At 36.1% G+C, this 17,482-nt stretch overlaps 1 protein-coding gene across 1 annotated transcript in view; it reads left to right on the top strand.

The window, feature by feature from the left end:
• LOC101344436 (CUB and sushi domain-containing protein 1-like) overlaps positions 1-17,482 on the top strand; it is a 1,691,327-nt gene that overhangs the window by 1,649,928 nt on the left and 23,917 nt on the right. Inside the window, exons 50-56 of the mRNA XM_023743077.1 lie at positions 456-635; positions 3,233-3,406; positions 3,824-3,997; positions 5,804-5,877; positions 9,436-9,547; positions 14,341-14,520; positions 15,915-15,959. Of these exons, the coding sequence (XP_023598845.1) occupies positions 456-635; positions 3,233-3,406; positions 3,824-3,997; positions 5,804-5,877; positions 9,436-9,547; positions 14,341-14,520; positions 15,915-15,959 (939 nt within the window). The remainder of the gene's footprint in view (positions 1-455; positions 636-3,232; positions 3,407-3,823; positions 3,998-5,803; positions 5,878-9,435; positions 9,548-14,340; positions 14,521-15,914; positions 15,960-17,482) is intronic.

The raw sequence follows: 17,482 nt of genomic DNA, 5'->3' as shown, positions 1-17,482 counted from the left end.
TTTCTCCACTTATTACATTTGACGTTAATTTAAATGGTCAGTTGAGTTGGGCATTGTAAAACTGAGGACAAAAAAGTCAAGGTTCTCTCTCTTTATGTAGACCATTTAGTCCACATAAATAGAACCCACATTTGTTCTCTGGTCAAGCCCATGTCTGTGTCCTGGACCAGCATGGTGTGATTGCACACCATACCTAATTAAGGACATTTGCCAAGGGATAGCAGCTGGCATCAGCATAGTCTATCACCAAGAGGATAGAAATAACTAGTTCCAGACACGTAACCTCCTAACAGCGGGTTGATAAAATTGTCAAGCAAAGGTTAATATTTTAATAATTCACTGCTTAATCATTTTGAATAGCATCTCAAAGAGAGTAACTTGAATAGAAGCCATGACTAATTCACTTCGTGATAATTTTGTATTCCTCTGATTCTTTTCGGTTGCTCACTTATTAGTTATAAGTTGTGGTGATCCAGGTACGCTGGCAAATGGCATCCAGTTTGGGACTGATTTCACGTTCAATAAGACTGTTAGCTATCAGTGTAATCCTGGCTATTTTATGGAACCCGTCACTTCATCCACTATTCGTTGTACTAAAGACGGTGCGTGGAATCAGAGCAAGCCTGTCTGCAAAGGTCTGTATTGTGACTCTTCAACTTTACTGATGTGCATAGCAGTGCCTATTATTTTTATTTTATTTTAGAAGCATTCATATAACCCTTCTCTGTGTTAGCAACTCTTATAAATACATTTACAAATATTAAATCACTTAATTTTCATAGAACTTCTATCTAAATTTCACAGGTGGGAAAACTGACTCACAGAGAGGTTTAGTGACTGGCTCAGGATCACATAGCCAGGAAATGGAGGAGTCAGGATTAAAATAAGGGATACTAACTCTGGAGCCTGTGCTTTTAATCACAACACTTTGTAGTCTCTTAGTCAACATTTTAACCCTGGCTATTTTAAGTCTTATGGTAGATCTGATGGTGAATAAAATTGTAGAACTTTAAAGTTAGACAAGGTAACCGTCAAATAACGGCAGCATGAGGTAGAAAACATCAGTGCCACCATGTTTTGTGCTAGTTTGGGTGCAGACACTGGTGATGCCCACACACTTGGACTTTTGCGGGGCATAGCGTTTGCTCATGACAGTCCAGGTGAACTGAGTAAAGCAGAGTGAGTGGGTTAGGAGGTGGGGCTGGATGAGGCTTGTTCAAGAGCTGGGAATTTTCAGAGTTTGAACTTCTTTTGCGCCAAAGAGAGAGGAGTCTTTATTATTGGCTTGTTCAGGTGTGGGACAAGGCTGGGGGTGAGGCTTGAAAGCTGTCAGCAGATCAAACAAAAAGTGGAGTCCTCCTCTTTATTATACCTACCAGGAATCAGGTGCCATAGAGTGACCTCTAGCTAATGACAGACCCATGTATGTCAGAGTAGAACTCTGCTTTGTAGGGTTTTCAGTGGCTGATTTTCCAGAAGTACGTTGCCAAGCCTTTTTTCCATGGTGCTTCTAGGTGAACTCGAATTGCCAACCTTTACATTGCAATTTCCTCTGCCTGGAGCACACTTGCCCCAGATCTTCACATGTAGATTCTCAAGAAATATTTGTTGAACAAATGAATAGATGAATGGAAGGATGAATGGCAAAAGAAAGACCAATTACCATATGCTGGGTGTGTCTGTGTGATTCCGTGCGTGTTTATATGTCTTTCTCATGTGAGAAAGCATGAATGTGCCTCAGGAAATGCACATGAGTATCTCTCTCCTGCTGCCTACTCTGCCTAAATTGTCTTTTGCAAACCTCCTCCAATGTCAAAAATTCAGGAAACCGTCAGATAAGGAGAGTCAGGAATAGGAGGAGGATATGGAATGTATGGCTGATTGCCTCCATGAACAACTGCTTTCTTTGCCATGAGACCAGGAGAACTGGATGGTGCCCAGCTACCATTAATGAACATTTTGATCAAAGATGGTACAGAAGAATATTGCTTAAATGGGGAAAAATGCAGGACAGAATTTCAAATTCTCATGGAATCCAGAATTTCTAGCACCATGGAGGCTGGATGAACTCCTGAAATTATTGCCCTAAAATAATCTATAAACCTTAAACCAAAAATACCCCCTGAATTCTTCTTAAAAGCAAACAATAGTTTAGCTTAACCAGTAAAGAATGTCTGCCTTGAGCATCATGCTTTATCAGGAACTATGTATATGGGATCAAATTGACAACAACAACTCCAAAAGATTAGATAGGAACCTTAGCGGGGTATGAATTTATGTTAATGGGGAAGAACAACTCTGAAAAGGAGAGTGAGAATGGTTACACAAGTCAAAGAATGTAATCAGTGTCACTGACATGTACATGTAGAAACTTGAATTGGTATATGATTTTGCTGTGTATATTCTCAACAACAAAAATAAATAATAAAAAAATATATATATATAAATGAATAATTTTTAAAAAAATTAAGAAACTGTGATACTCAGGGAAGAAGATTTTTAGACAATATTTTTGCTTCCCACTATCACTCATCTTAGTATAATTGCTAGACTGGGAATTGTGGATATGTGAGCCAGTATCAGTGGAGGAATCGTCCCTCAGAAGTGTGTTCTTGCTGTGTGGCCATATATACAAAGTAAATATCATACTCTAAGATTCTTATAAAACACTTGCATATAATGTTTTACAGAATATTCTTTAACCATTCCACTTTTTTTTTTTTTTAATTAGAAATCGAATGAACAGACGATGGCTTTTGGAAATTATATACTATGTTTAAACAAATAAAAATTTCAGAGGAGCAAAGAAATGTTTACCATGTGTATAGTAGGGCTATCATTCAAAAGTTAAAATAGTATACACATGTCATTTGACCGTATGATTTGATTTGTGCTCAGTAACCATCATAAAAGGACACGTATTAAATAAAAAGATTTCTTCCTTTCTTGGCCTTTTGTATATTAAGAATGCCATGCTCAGTGCTATTTTCTTTTACAATGGGATATGTTTTGACTTTACATTGGTTTTACATACTTGATCTAAAGTAATTTAGATATATTGGAGAACAGTTTTATGATTTTGATTTACTGTCTTCCTCGATTTTTTTTAATTAAATACAACCCTATGTCAATGTCATTTGTAATTCAGGTTAAATTAAAATGTGAATAATGTGAGCATTACAATGGTGGGAGAAGTTCTACGACGCTTAATCTTGTTCATTTTTGTGAATAGCTGTCATGTGCAGTCAGCCTCCTCAAGTACAGCATGGAAAAGTGGAGGGGACTGATTTCCACTGGGGCTCCAGTGTGAGTTACAGCTGTGCTGATGGCTACCAGCTTTCTCACTCATCCATCCTCTCCTGTGAAGGCCATGGGGTGTGGAAAGGAGAGATTCCTCAGTGTCTGCGTAAGTTCTGCAGCAAAGCTTGTTCTACTCATCCCAAGTTTGCAATAGGACCAGTATGTGCACCCTAAATATATAATTGGAGGAACATAATCACATATCGCTTACAGCCATATTAGAATGTGTGCATCCTAGATTTATAATCTGAGGAAAATATTGACGTATAATTTATAGCCATATTAGAATATATAAAAACTCAGACTTGAAATTGCATTGCCCACAGGCAGATTCTTTCTATTTAGTTCCAGATTTGTTTAATAATTAAACCTAACGGTTTAATAGAAACTAGTTAAACTAGTGAATAGGTATATTACACTACCTGATCCAGGTTAACCTGACCCAGGGAAATGTAGTATTAGCATCCTTACATTGACGCTTTTTTCTACAAAGTCTTTACTTAGCTTTCGTTGGTTTCAATAGCTGTGTTCTGTGGAGACCCTGGCACTCCGGCAGAGGGAAGACTTATTGGGAAAAGTTTCACCTATAAGTCTGAAGTCTTCTCCCAGTGTAAATCTCCCTTTATACTAGTGGGATCTTCAAGAAGAATCTGTCAAGCCGATGGCATGTGGAGTGGCATACAACCCACGTGTATAGGTAATAATTTTAGTATTTCATCCGAAGTATTTTGTGATGAAGATATTTTATTTCAAAATCTGATCATTCATGGTTACAGAGATAAACTTTCTGTAGAAAATATTCTGTGGAAGGTAATATACTTTGTGTAATCACTAATCAGCTAAACTGATTTGCAGTCTGTTTTAAACAGTACACACTAAGTTTGGAGACTCTACAAGTCTGTTAAAATAGCTACTAGCCATTGTTCACTTGCCTCAGTTTCTCCATCTCCAGTCCATTTCATTATACAGCCACATTTTTTTATGGGAAAGGCACATTCGTTGAAGGTGCCATTACTGCTGTTCTCCAAAACAGCCATCACTCCAGAAGTAGCCTAGCTCATGGTATGTTAGCCTTCCCTAAATATGTGCATCGCATTCATTAGATCTCCTTCTTACTTAATTAACTGTATTGTTAGCAGTGGAAAAAAAATAAATAATGACATGGAGAAATAATGTTCTGGTGATCTCAGGACACAAGAATGAAATTTGCAAGAAAGAAGAGACTTTATATACGGCTAAAACCTCCCATTTTTAGAATACATCTCTACTTCAGAGAAAGAGTCCACATAAAATTTATATTTGTCAAGAGTCACACTACTAGCAATACAAATATGAGAGCCCTTAATTTGGTATTCATTTCCTCATACCTCACTGCTGAAAACTCCAGTTTTATTGCTGGCTTCATTTTGTTCAGGTGCTTTATTGGCAGGATGGTCGGTGGTCTGAGTTTGCAGTATACAGTGATTTATAATCTTAGTTATTTTTGGAAACATTGAAAGATATCTACCTAAAAATAAAGCTAGTTTTAGAAATAATTTAACTGAAGCACTTTTTTAATTATAGGAATATTTACTGTGATTCTATTCAAATTACTGCCACTTGATAACTATCTCTATATGAAAAATATTTTTCTTCTTTCCAGTATATTAATTACTCTTGAATATGAATTGTAAAAGGCTATTTATTTTGATTTGATATTAACAGCTACAGAGCAGCAAATAATAAAGCTGAAAAGCTCTTTGATTGCTCAAGTCCTACATTTTTGGAAAATATCACCTGTTGGTTTACTATATGCTTCAGTTTTGAAGCATTAAATATATTTTTCATTTTGAAGTCCTGAAGAAAAATAATTCAAGATTTTTGCAGGGACCAAATGAGATGGCCATTAACTGAATCCTTAAAAACCAAGTGATCCTGCTAGATAATTACTGAAGGTGTATTGATATTCAATACAGCATGTCAGTAGAGAAAAATTCAACTGGAGAATGAAAAGTAGATGAATTGCTATCATCAGATGCCACTCTACTTATTCTTTTTTTATACAATTTATTTAATTTTCTTGTTGAGAATATACACAGCAAAAACAAACACCAGTCCAACAGTTTCTCCATGTACAGTTCAGGGACAATGATTACATTCTTCAAGTTGTGCAACCATTCTCACCCTTCTTTTTTGAGTTGTTCCTCCTCATTAACATAAACTCACTGCTCCCTGAGGTTCCCATCTTGTCTTTTGAGTTGCTGTTGTCACTCCACTTATTCTTACATAAAAAAAAAAAAAAAATACAGAGCAATTTAAAGTCTGGTAAGGCATGAAAGACTAATAACTAAAGAAGTCTAAAGAGAAGTTAAAACAGCAATTTGATTTAATTTTTAACTTTCATGAAAAACATCTTGCACATTTGTCAAAGCAAAATTTCGTTAATTGTTTAAGACATTTTAGGAAAACATTAGATTTGCTGTAATAATTATATCTGCCCTTTGTTTCTCGTTGTGAATTTCAGATCCTGCTCATAACACCTGCCCAGATCCTGGTACCCCACATTTTGGAATACAGAATAGCTCTAGAGGATATGAGGTATTAAACTTTTATTTTATTATATTTTCTGTAAATATAAAATGCAATTGATACTTAAACATATGTGTATACCATTCTTATTCATGTTATTATTTGACAAAATAAAATACATACAATGAGAATTTTACATGTGTTCTTAACTGTCAAAAACAGGATAACTGTGTATATCTGGGTTCAAACAATAGCAACTGTTATGTTAATTTCTTTTGGAAAACGTACAATTCTGTGTTTTTTGTCTGCTGAACTAACATGGCAGTTCTTAGATAGCAGTGGTATGTCCCTGAATAGCTATGCATACAACATCCTGTTTAGTGATTTGATAAAATGCACAAATAATATTAAATTCTAGAGGATAAAACGGAAGAAGAAAGTGCATTCAAGCCCCTCAGGCTAAGCTTACTTTGTGATGTGTGTTCTTCATATGATCTCTTAAAACTGTTTGAATTATTAGCATACTGAATGTCACTTTTGAATGTGCATTTGACTTTTTAATAAAAAATACATTAACTGTTCAGTTCATATTGGAGGAATATCTAAAAATAGAAATAATAAAGCTTGAAATAAAGTGTATTAACCATCTTAATCAAATGACTTAATAGCTCTTTGATTATGTGACTTTGAACACTGAAGTTAAATATGTAGTTTCAAGTTAGATATTCTATTGATTTAGAACAAAAATAATTTTCCCCAACCACATTCCTTCTCTTTCTCCCGAACCACATTCCATCTCTCATGAAAGCAAAAATATTCTCATGTTACTGGTTCTGACGTTGACTACTTCCTGATAACTCTCTTACATTTTGCAGAGAAAGTTCTCAGAGGAACCCGGTGGTAAATCCAGAACATTTTATATTAGGTCCCAAATGCGGCTTTAGGTTTCAGGCAAATCCTTTCTGGCATATAGACATTTAATAGCAAGTATCTAGGAATAACTGAAGATACTGTGTGTGAGGATTGATCTCACCAATTCACTGTGCAAAGTCAGTTTTGATTACCATTGATCACCATTGCTTTGAGCACTTCTTAACTTCACTGCCTACAGCCTATATATTGTAAGTAAAAGTTTATGGTGACTGTGTTTAAAACATATTCCTATGATTCATCTTAAGAAGATCATTTAAAAAAAAAAACACCGATCAATTCCATTGCCGTCGAGTCAATTCTGACTCACAGTGACCCTACAGGACAGAGTACAACCGCCCCATAGAGTTTCCAAGGCTGTAATCTTTATGGAGGCAGACTGCCACATCTTTCCTCCTATGGAGCGGCCGGTAGGTTTGAACCACCGACGTTTCTGTTAGCAGCAGAGCACTTAACCGCTGTGCCACCAGGGCTCCTGTTGTTATGTTGTTAGGTGCCATCGAGTCAATTCCGACTCCTGGCGACCCTATAGGACCGAGTAGAACTGCCCCATAGGGTTTCCAAGGAGTGACTGGTGGATTTGAACTGCCAACCTTTTGGTTATCAACCGAGCTCTTAACCCCTGTGCTACCGGGGCTCCCACCAGGGAGGGCTCCTAAGGATAGATAAATGTTTCATCCTCCTTGGGAAAAAATAAAGTCACATGAACACAAATGAAAATGTTTACCCAATAGCAAGATTCAGTAATAATTTAAAGGAAACAGACAAGCACTGATAAAACATTTTTTAAAAAGATGTCTGATACTATCTGATGCAGCTCCCACAAAAATATTCCTTTTCTCCTTCATTACAACACAATTTGATTTTGAATGTAACAGATGAGATTTTTGTTTTGTTTTGTTTTGTTTTAGCCCTGTATGCTGAAACGTTATCCACGTAAAGTGAGCCGTTTCGGATTTGGAACACCCCTATGCTGTATTAGGTTATTTGCACAGCTTAGGTGACTAGACCTCATTCTCCAGTCAGCCACATCCCATAAATTAATAAATTCCAGGTACATTTATAATGATCTAGAGTGGCCAGGTATACTGTACTAAAAATATTTTATTAATAAGTGTATTGTGTTTTCATTCCTCGAGTAAATGCTAAAAGCTGCCTGTTACCTCCCTGCTAATCAGGAATGGTATCATGTTTACCAAGAGGTATGATAGACTTTTATTATCGTGCTTACAGGAGATCTGATGGAGTTCCTTCATCTTCTCTGGCATCCCTAGCACAGAAGAGAGGCTTTACAGACCTGTTAACCCTTTCCCATCCTTGGAAATTAGCTATTGATTTGAGGTTTACATAAATACAATTTTTATTTCTTCATAAAAGCTTCAATTTTTAGGTGTAAGTTCTAAGAAGCACCTTTTTTTTTTTACGTTTTATATCACTTTTCAGTGTGTCAACTCTTCCCACATATTTTACTCATAGTTTTTCTTCCCAAAATCCTTTTGAGGGAGATAGCACTTAACCCATACAAGATAACAGATGCAGAGTAATTAAGTGATTTAAATTCTCAAAGAAAGTATTAAGATTGATATTCAGATCTTTGGACTCCTGCTCCATATCTTTAAGTAGCTTCATAATTAAAGCCTTAGGACAGCCTGGGTCCCAAGCCGAAGTGCAGTGCGGGCAAAGCTGGCTTCTAGACTAGCTCCCCTTTCTGTAAGCCGCTTTTCTTCTCCCTTCTCATTCCGCCATGCCCTGCTCTCTTGTTCCAGATATAAGCAATCATGGAAGATGTTGGAGCACCCCAACACACATCCATAACTCACCACTGAGACTCCCTCCTTCAAGGCACTTCCAGTTAAATTAGGAAGACAGATGAACATACAGGCAGTTTTAGCATGGTTCAGTAAGTGACACAATTAGCAGTTCATGATGGCGAAATTCATACCAGCAACATCTGATTTATTCTTGAAAGACAAGAAGAATACACAGAGGAAAGTGAAGTCTGAGCAAAGTATCGAGAATTAAGTGGGAGTGAATGGTAACGATCTGGGGGAGAGGGTGTCCCGGGCATTAAGCTAACAGTAAATAATCCTGTTTTTGAAGCACTGGGAGTACAGATTAAGTCCTGAGGGATCTAAGGAGGAGCAAGAATTGACCAGTCTCCTAGGACTATTAACAAAATTAATTTGCCAATGGAGTCCTGGTGGCACAATGGTTAAGAGCTCTGCTGTTAACCAAAAGATCAGCAGTTCAAATCCACCAGCTGCTCCTTGGAAACCTTATGGGGCAGTTCTGCTTTGTCCTGTAGGGTCGCTATGAGTCAGAGTCGACTTGAAGGCAAGGGGTTTGGTTTTTGTTTTGTTTTTAATTTGCTAATGAATATCAATTGCTTAGAATGAGTAGCAGAAAAACTAATTAAAATGAAAGAAAAAAGGACACTTTCTTTACCAAAACAAACAGGTCTCTAAATTATCAATATTTAGTATATTTAAGTTTTTACATTATGTATTGAGTAATCTATATAGTGTACAATGCTTTTACAAATCATTTAAATTTATGTGCTGATTCTAACAATGACTTGATATTAAAGTGAAAAATTACTGGTATAATTTTTGCTTGGAATCTGCTTTCAAGCATTATTAGTTTTTATTGAGTTGTTTGGTTTTTGCCTCTGAAACTTATATTGGATTTTCCTTGTAGGTTGGAAGCATGGTGTTTTTCAGGTGCAGGAAAGGTTACCATATTCAAGGTTCAACAACTAGAACTTGCCTTGCAAATTTAACGTGGAGTGGAATACAGACTGAGTGCATACGTAAGTGTGATTTCTTCCACTACCATCAGCAGTAACCTACGTATTTTGAATAAATGGGAAATTTCTGCCTTCAGGGGAAATACTGAGAAATTGTTTCACTTATGTTTGTTTGTTTTTAACTCCCTAAGCAAATAGTTTTCAGTTTTGATTCCCTAAAACCAGCAACATCAGTATCACCTAGAAGTTAGGTAGGAATGAAAATTCTCAAAACTTGCCCCAGATCTCAAATATGGAAACTCCCTGGGGCAGGGGAAGCAGCAGTCTGTTTTAACAAGCCCTCCAGGTGACTGTGATGCAGGCTGAGATCTGAGAACAACTGCCCTAAACCAAAGATAAGTGAATAACATTCAGGGAGAAACAACATTTTGTTAGTGCTATTCTTCTTCCAGTATGTTTGCATTAGATTATTACAGAGAGGAACACTGGGTCATGTAATAAGTCAGAGTATAAATAGAAATTCTTAAAATGTTGTTCTTCATATATTTTTGAAGTATATATGGGTGGATACACAAATAGTTATGTAAGGATCAAGTTATATTTTGTAACGTAATCATGAATTAGAAGAAATGTACGATGACTGCTATGTCCATATTTCATCCCCTATCAATTTAGCGAAACATGGTATCTTCATAGTGTCTTATTCTTACTATGTTAAACATACAAAAGTAGTTGTTATTAGGTGCCATCGAGTTGGTTCTGACTCACAGCGACCCTAAATGTACAAAAGAATGTAACACTGCCTGGTCCTGTGCCATCCTCACAATCATTGCTATGTTTGAGCCCATTGTTGCAGCCGCTGTGTTAATCCATCTCTTCAAGGGTCTTCCATTTTTCACTGACCCTCTACCTTACCAAGCATGAAGTCTTTCTCTAGGAATCGGTCCCTCCTGATAACATGTCCCAAGTACCTGGGATGAAGTCTCGCCATCCTCGCTTACAAGGAGCACTCTGGCTGTACTTCTTCTAGGACAGAATTATTCGTTCTTATGGCAGTCTATGGTATATTCAATATTCTTCTCCAGCATCATAATTCAATGGCATCAATTCTTCTTCGGTCTTCCTGATTCACTGTCTAGCTTTTGAATGCATATGAGGTGATTGAAAATACCTTGGCTTGTGTCAGGCACACCTTAGTCCTCAAAGTGACATCTGTGCTTTTGAACACTTTAAAGAGGTCTTTGGCAGCAGATTTGCCCAATGCAATGCGTCCTTTGTTTTCTTGACTGCTGCTTCCATGGACGTTGATTGTGGATCCAAGTAAAATCACATCCTTGACAACTTCAATCTTTTCTCCATTTATCATGATGTTGCTTACTGTTCCAGTTGTGAGGATTTATTTATTTATTTATTTTTTTATATTGAGGTGTCATCCATACTGAAGGCTGTGGTCTTTGATCTTCATCAGCAAGAGCTTTAAGTCCTCTTCACTTCCATCAAGCAAGATTGTGTCATCAGCATATCATATGTTGTTAATGAGTCTTCTGCTAATCTTGATGCCACCTTCTTCTTAATACAGTCCAGCTTCTTGGATTATTAGATTAGCATACAAATTGAATAAGTATGGTGAAAGAATACAACCCTTTCCTGACTTTAAACCACACAGTATCCCACTGTCCTGTTTGAATGACTGTCTCTTGGTCTATGTACCTGCTCCACATGAGCACAATTAAGTGTTCTGAAATTCCCATTCTTCACAGTGTTATCCATAATTTGTTGTGATCCACATAGTCAAATTCCTTTGCATAGTCAATAAAACACAGGTAAACATCTTTCTGGTATTCTGTGCTTTCAGGCAAGATCCATTTGACATCAGCAGTGATATTACTTGTTCCATGTCCTCTTGAATCCAGCTTGAATTACTGGCAGTTCACTGTTGATGTAACCACTTTTGAATGATCTTCAGCAAAATTTTACTTGTGTGTGATATTAATGATACTGTTCAATATTTTCTGCATACTGTTCAATCATCATTCTTTGGAGTGGGCACAGATATGCATATCTTCTAGTTGGTTGGCCAGGTAACTGTCTTCCAAATTTCTTTGCATAGACTAGTGAGCACCTCCAGTGCTGCATCCTTTTGTTGAAACATCTCAATTCGTATTTCGTCAATTCCTAAAGCCTTGTTTTTCGCCAATGCCTTTAGTGCAGCTTGGACTTCTTCGTTCAGTACTATCAGTTCTTGATCATATGCTACCTCCTGAAATGGTTGAACCTCGACCAATTCTTTTTGGTACAGTGACTCTGTGTTCCTTCCATCTTCTTTTGATGCTTCCTGCGTCTTTCAGTATTTTGCCTATAGAAACCTTCAAATTTACAACTTGAGGCTTGAATTTTCCTTTAGTTCTTTCAGCTTGAGAAATGTCAAGTGTATTCTTCCCTTTTGGTTTTCTAAGTCTTTGCACAATTTCATTACAATACTGTACTTTGTCTTCTCGAGCCACGCTTTGAAGTCTCTTCAGCTCTTTTATGTGATCATTTCTTCATTTGCTTTAGCTACTCTGCATTCAAGGGCAAGTTTCAGAGTCTCTTCTGACATCCTTTTTTTTTTCTTTCTTTCTTTCTTTTTAATGACCTTTTGCTTTCTTCATGTATGATGTCCTTGATATCATCCCGTAACTTGTCTGGTCTTTGGTCATTAGTGTTCAATGCGTCAAATCTGTTCTTGAGATGGTCTCCAAATTCAAGTGGGATATACTCAAGATCATATTTTGGTTTTCATGGCTTTGTTCTAGTTTTCTTCAGCTTCAACTTGAACTTGCATATAAACTATTGATAGTCTGTTGCGCAGTCAGCCCCTGGCCTTGTTCTGACAGATAATATTGAGCTTTACCACCATCTCTTTCCACAGATATAGTCGATTTGATTCCTGTGTTTTCAATCCGGTGAAGTCCATGTGTATAGTCATCATTTATGTTGTTGAAAAAGCTATTTTCAATGAATAAATTGTTGGTCTTGCAAAATTATATCATGTGGTCTCCAGTGTTGTTTCTATCACCAAGGCCATATTTTCGAACTACTGATCCTTCTTAACATTCCAGTCACCAGTAATTATCAGTGAATTTTGACTGCATGTTCAGTCAATTTCAGATTGCAGAAGTTGTTAAAATCGTCGGTTTGCTCATCTTTGGCATTAGTGGTTGGTGCATGAATCTGAGTAATAGTTGTGTTAACTGGTCTTCCTTGTAGGCCTATGGACAATATCCTATCATGGACAGCGTTGTACTTCAGGATAGATCTTGAAATGTTCTTTTTGACAACGAATGTGATGCCATTCCTCTTCGATTTGTCGTTCCCAGCATAGTGCATCATGTGATAGTCTGATTCAAAATGGCCGATACCATTCCATTTCAGCTCCCTAATGCCTAGGATATTGATCTTTTGTGTTCCATTCATTTTTGATGATTTCCAGTTTTCCTAGATTCATACTTTGTACATTCCACGTTCCGATTGTTAGTAGATGTTTGCAGCTGTTTCTTCTCATTTTGACCTGTGGCACATCAGCAAGTGAAGGTCCTAAAAGCTCGACTCTATCCAAGTCATTAAGATTGACTTTACTTTGAAAAGGCATCTCTTCCCCATTCGTATTTTGAGTGCCCTCCAACTTGAGGGGCTCATTTTCTGGCACTATCAGACAGTGCTATTCATAAGGTTTTCACTGGCCAATTTTTTCACAAGTAGACCACCTGGTCCCTCTTACCAGTCTGTCTTAGTCTGGAAGCTCTGCTGAAATCTGTCCGCCATGGGTGACCCTGTTGGTTTTTGAAATACCATTGTCATTGCTTCCAGCATCACAGTAACAGGCAAGCCACCACAGTACGACAAAGTGAAGAAGGTAGAATGTTATGAAAAATCATTTTAAAAGTTTATCAGATGTGATTCTGTGTATTTATTTCAAAGCTATAATCTCTACCCTAATCCCTATTTAAATTATGTATGTGGCTATTTTAAATATATATGTATGTGTGTGTGTGTATATATATATATATATATGTATATGTGGAGCTTGCTACTATCAGGGCTTCATTATGTCGAAAGCTTGCTAAAGAATGAAATATGGATACTACTTACAGCTACTACATTCACAATTTAAAACTATAAATTTACATTATAGCAACTTTCCAAATCCTTTACTACATTCTTTAATTACTTCAGATATATATGCTACATTATAAAGAATAAAAAGCTACTTGAGATGTAGAGTAAGCATCACAATCGCATTTATGCCTATTTTTTTATTTTTAAAGAAAATAAGAATTCATAATATTTCAATTAGGTTTTCTAAAGAGTATCAAATTCTTATCAAAATTAATATTCTTTTATCTAAACAGTAAATTTGTTAGTCACCACCAGACAAAAATCAAAGCATATTTCTGCATATGTGCCAGTCTGTATGTGGTTAGAACTGGTCTTTTTAAAGAAATTTAACATATAATTTATCTTGATAATATAACAGAAGTGATCTGCTTATTTCAAACCTATCATCTCTGCTCCAATTTTCTGCACTTATGTAGATAGATAGATAGAAATGGATAGTAGATAGACAGACAGACAGATAGATGGGGGAGAGAGACAGAGAGAGAGTGGAAATACCAAAACTCCCTTATATTGAAAGTTGCAGATGTGTGGCATATTGATGTTATTTAAAGCTACTTTGTTCTCACTTTCAAAACTGTAAACTAATTTCATCACTATTTTCAGTTTCTTTACTTTGTTTCCTTAATTTCTTTAGATAAATAATAACTTTATAATGAACAAAGTTTCAGTGTTTCCTGATGGAATAAATATCGTTTCAGCTCATGCCTGCAGACAGCCAGAAACCCCAGCCCATGCGGATGTGAGAGCAATAGATCTTCCTACTTTTGGTTACACTTTGGTGTACACTTGCCATCCAGGATTTTTCCTTGCGGGTGGATCTGAACACAGGACTTGTAAGCCGGATATGAAATGGACAGGAAAATCTCCTGTTTGTAAAAGTAAGTCACTGCTTACGGAGTGAAAGTACTTGCCTAACAGCCAAACAAAAGTATCCACTGCCCGCCAGACTAGCCCCCAGGTTTCGTAAGTGACAGTGTCGCGGAAGGGATGTCGTAAGTGAGCAGTGTCGCGGAAGGGATGTCGTAAGTGAGCAGTGTCGCGGAAGGGATGTTGATCGCTCTACGGAAGTCTGTACTTCCTGTGTGGGGGCTGTGTTGTGTGTGTGAATGTGTGCCCAGCAAGTGTTTGATACAGCAGTGGGAGAGGCTATGTAGATACCTAAGTTTTTATTATTAACTATTATATTTCAAGCAAAAAAAAAAAAAAGCTTTTTTGAATGAAAAATACTTTTTCAAATGAAAAATCATTTGAGTTAAAAGGAAAATAATATACAGTATATTTTCAGGAAAATGCATTTCTAAACATCAAAATGAATAAATATTACCAAGTATCTCAGAATATATAAATTCAACTCCCTGTCAGTGTTGTTAGTTTTAAGACCACTCAAGTTATTCGGTGGTGGAATTTGACTTTATGTGTTCTTGACATTGGTTTTACTTTTAAAAATGACCAAAGCGATTAGCATGGGAATGATGGATTAATTACTCACAAATTTGTGTATTTACAAGTGGGAGTAATAACTCTGGGTCAGACGTGATGACAGCTAACCTTTCAGGTTTTCCACTAAACGTTGGTTTCTATATGCGAAGAGTGCTAAACAGCAGTAACAGAAGATATTTAGTTTAATAAAATCAGTGACTTCAGTTTTAGTTTCCTGGAACTTATTTATAGTAGTCGAGTTAGGAATTTTTAAGAGATTTAAGTTTCCCTTGCCCTTCCTTTTCAGAAATAGATGGATATAAATTTTAAAAATAATAATTTGTAGTTTGATATCAAACTATAAAAGCCAACAGATTATGAGTTAAATCTAATTTGATAGACCAAATGAAACACTCTGCAAGGGAAATAAATTGATGTTCTTCAATATTAACTTATATATTTATTGATTTGGATGGGGGACTGGAAAATGAAGGATATTATTAAATCTTAGTTATTTTGTAGATTATCTTTCAGTCTGGTCGGCATATGCTTAATAGGATGGAAGAAATTTGATAGAAGCCACCCTCATTTACAAGGCTCTCTGTTGTAGCACTTTAAATGGGAATACCTCAAGTTAGATCTGCATTTATTTTTACCACTAAACTCAGTTTTCCCAGAAGCACAAAGGATATTCTGTGGTGAATATATTGGTTTAAAATGTGTAGGTATAAGATATTCATTATTTTTGTGAAAGTAGAAAATCTGGAGAAAGGAAAATTGCTTCAATTTAATATTTTTTCAACATTCAAAAATAAATGTTTTTGAAAATGATAATTTGTCTTTTTACTTGTAGGTAAAGGAGTGAGAGAAGTTAATGAAACAGTTACTAAAACTCCAGGTTTGTATACCAGAACAGTTATAGATGTATATCAAATAAAATGATTTGTTCGCTACTCTACTCTGCACAGTGAAGCAGTTTTTAACATTTTAAATTTCTGACTTCATTATTCCCTGAGAAAGTTAATCTTTCAAATATTTAAAACACCAAGCCAACTCAGATGTCTGTTTCTTTGAAAACAGTGGTTTGTTAATGAAATAGCAATGCTTTACTTACAAAGCCAACCTTTGGTGTAGACACTTTCATGGCAAGGTGCATGCGGCATTGTGGACAGAAATGGACATAAAATGTTCCTAATACAATGTGACATGATGGAGAGCCTTATAAAGAGGGTTGCAATTCCTTCCTCCAATGGGGGCGCTAACATAAATAAGGCAAGCTAAATAATAGATTCTGACAGTATGTGTTGTTACATTGAACAATTCAAATGCAGAGCCCCATTTTTTTCCTTCAGGTTTCTCAAAAATTCATGTATTTTCTGTCTCCTAAAATGTTAATGAAAGCTTTTTTTTTTTTTTAATATATGTGGTGCCTTGCTAAATTCATTGTATAGCAAATTAGAAAGATGCAGTCCTATTTCCTAAGGAAGATTTTCATTACTTCAAATCATATAGAATAGTTTATCTATGTTATAAATTTAGACATTGCTTAAATAAGGAAGTGTGTCTCCAAATTATATTAATTTTAATGAAATGTAAAAAAAGAACTATAAGTAGAAAACCTTTGTAAATATTTATGGTAACTTTACTAGTATTTTCCTTACTCATATTTTAACACTGGACATAACTTGCACATTACCTCTAGCTCTGATAAGCTCTATTCTAAATCAAGAAGGGAAAGAGTACCTGTAATGCTGTTAAGTCAGAATGCTATGTTATACACTTCATTCTTGGACAACGCAAATGCCTCAACGTGATTAGAGAAATTTCTCTAGTGTTCCTTTTTCTTAAAATTTTCTAGACCATCTAAAAAATATCTTACCTACAGATCAAAATACAGAAATCAATAGTCTTTTTCCAGACAACACTTTCTTCAATGGAAGGAAACACAATCTTTGTGGTTGTTGGGTGTTTGTTTTGTTTTTATATACTTATTTTTTGTTGAAGGTATTGAAATATCTGGATGCTCCATTTGAAGGTGCAAACACTGTTATCAGTATCCCTTTTCTTATTCTTTCTGAAGAGAAGGGCTAATTCAGCACAGTTCTTTCTCAAGGGGGTGCCCTCAAACACGCCTAAACAACTTGGTTGTTGCATTAGCCTCCCAGCTTCCAGCTGCAAGTCAAATGACAGGGAACACAAACGTGCTCTCTACCACATCGCTGATGGTTGTATTTGAAAACAAACCTTTTCTATAGCACTGATTATACATTATCCTACCCAGACAAACATTTTCTATTCCTGTGACACAGCCTACAATTGTAACTTAAGGACTTAAACAATTCATTAATATCTTCAGCTGAGTACAGAGATTCCAATTAGGGAAAACAATCTTGAAAATACAGTCTTTTCAGGGTTGCAAAT

Source organism: Trichechus manatus, unplaced genomic scaffold (genome assembly GCF_000243295.1).
Source record: "Trichechus manatus latirostris isolate Lorelei unplaced genomic scaffold, TriManLat1.0 scaffold00234, whole genome shotgun sequence".
Classification (NCBI taxonomy): Eukaryota; Metazoa; Chordata; class Mammalia; order Sirenia; family Trichechidae; genus Trichechus; species Trichechus manatus.
Note: the sequence above shows the minus strand (reverse complement) of the source record. Positions and strands in the feature narration are given on the sequence as shown.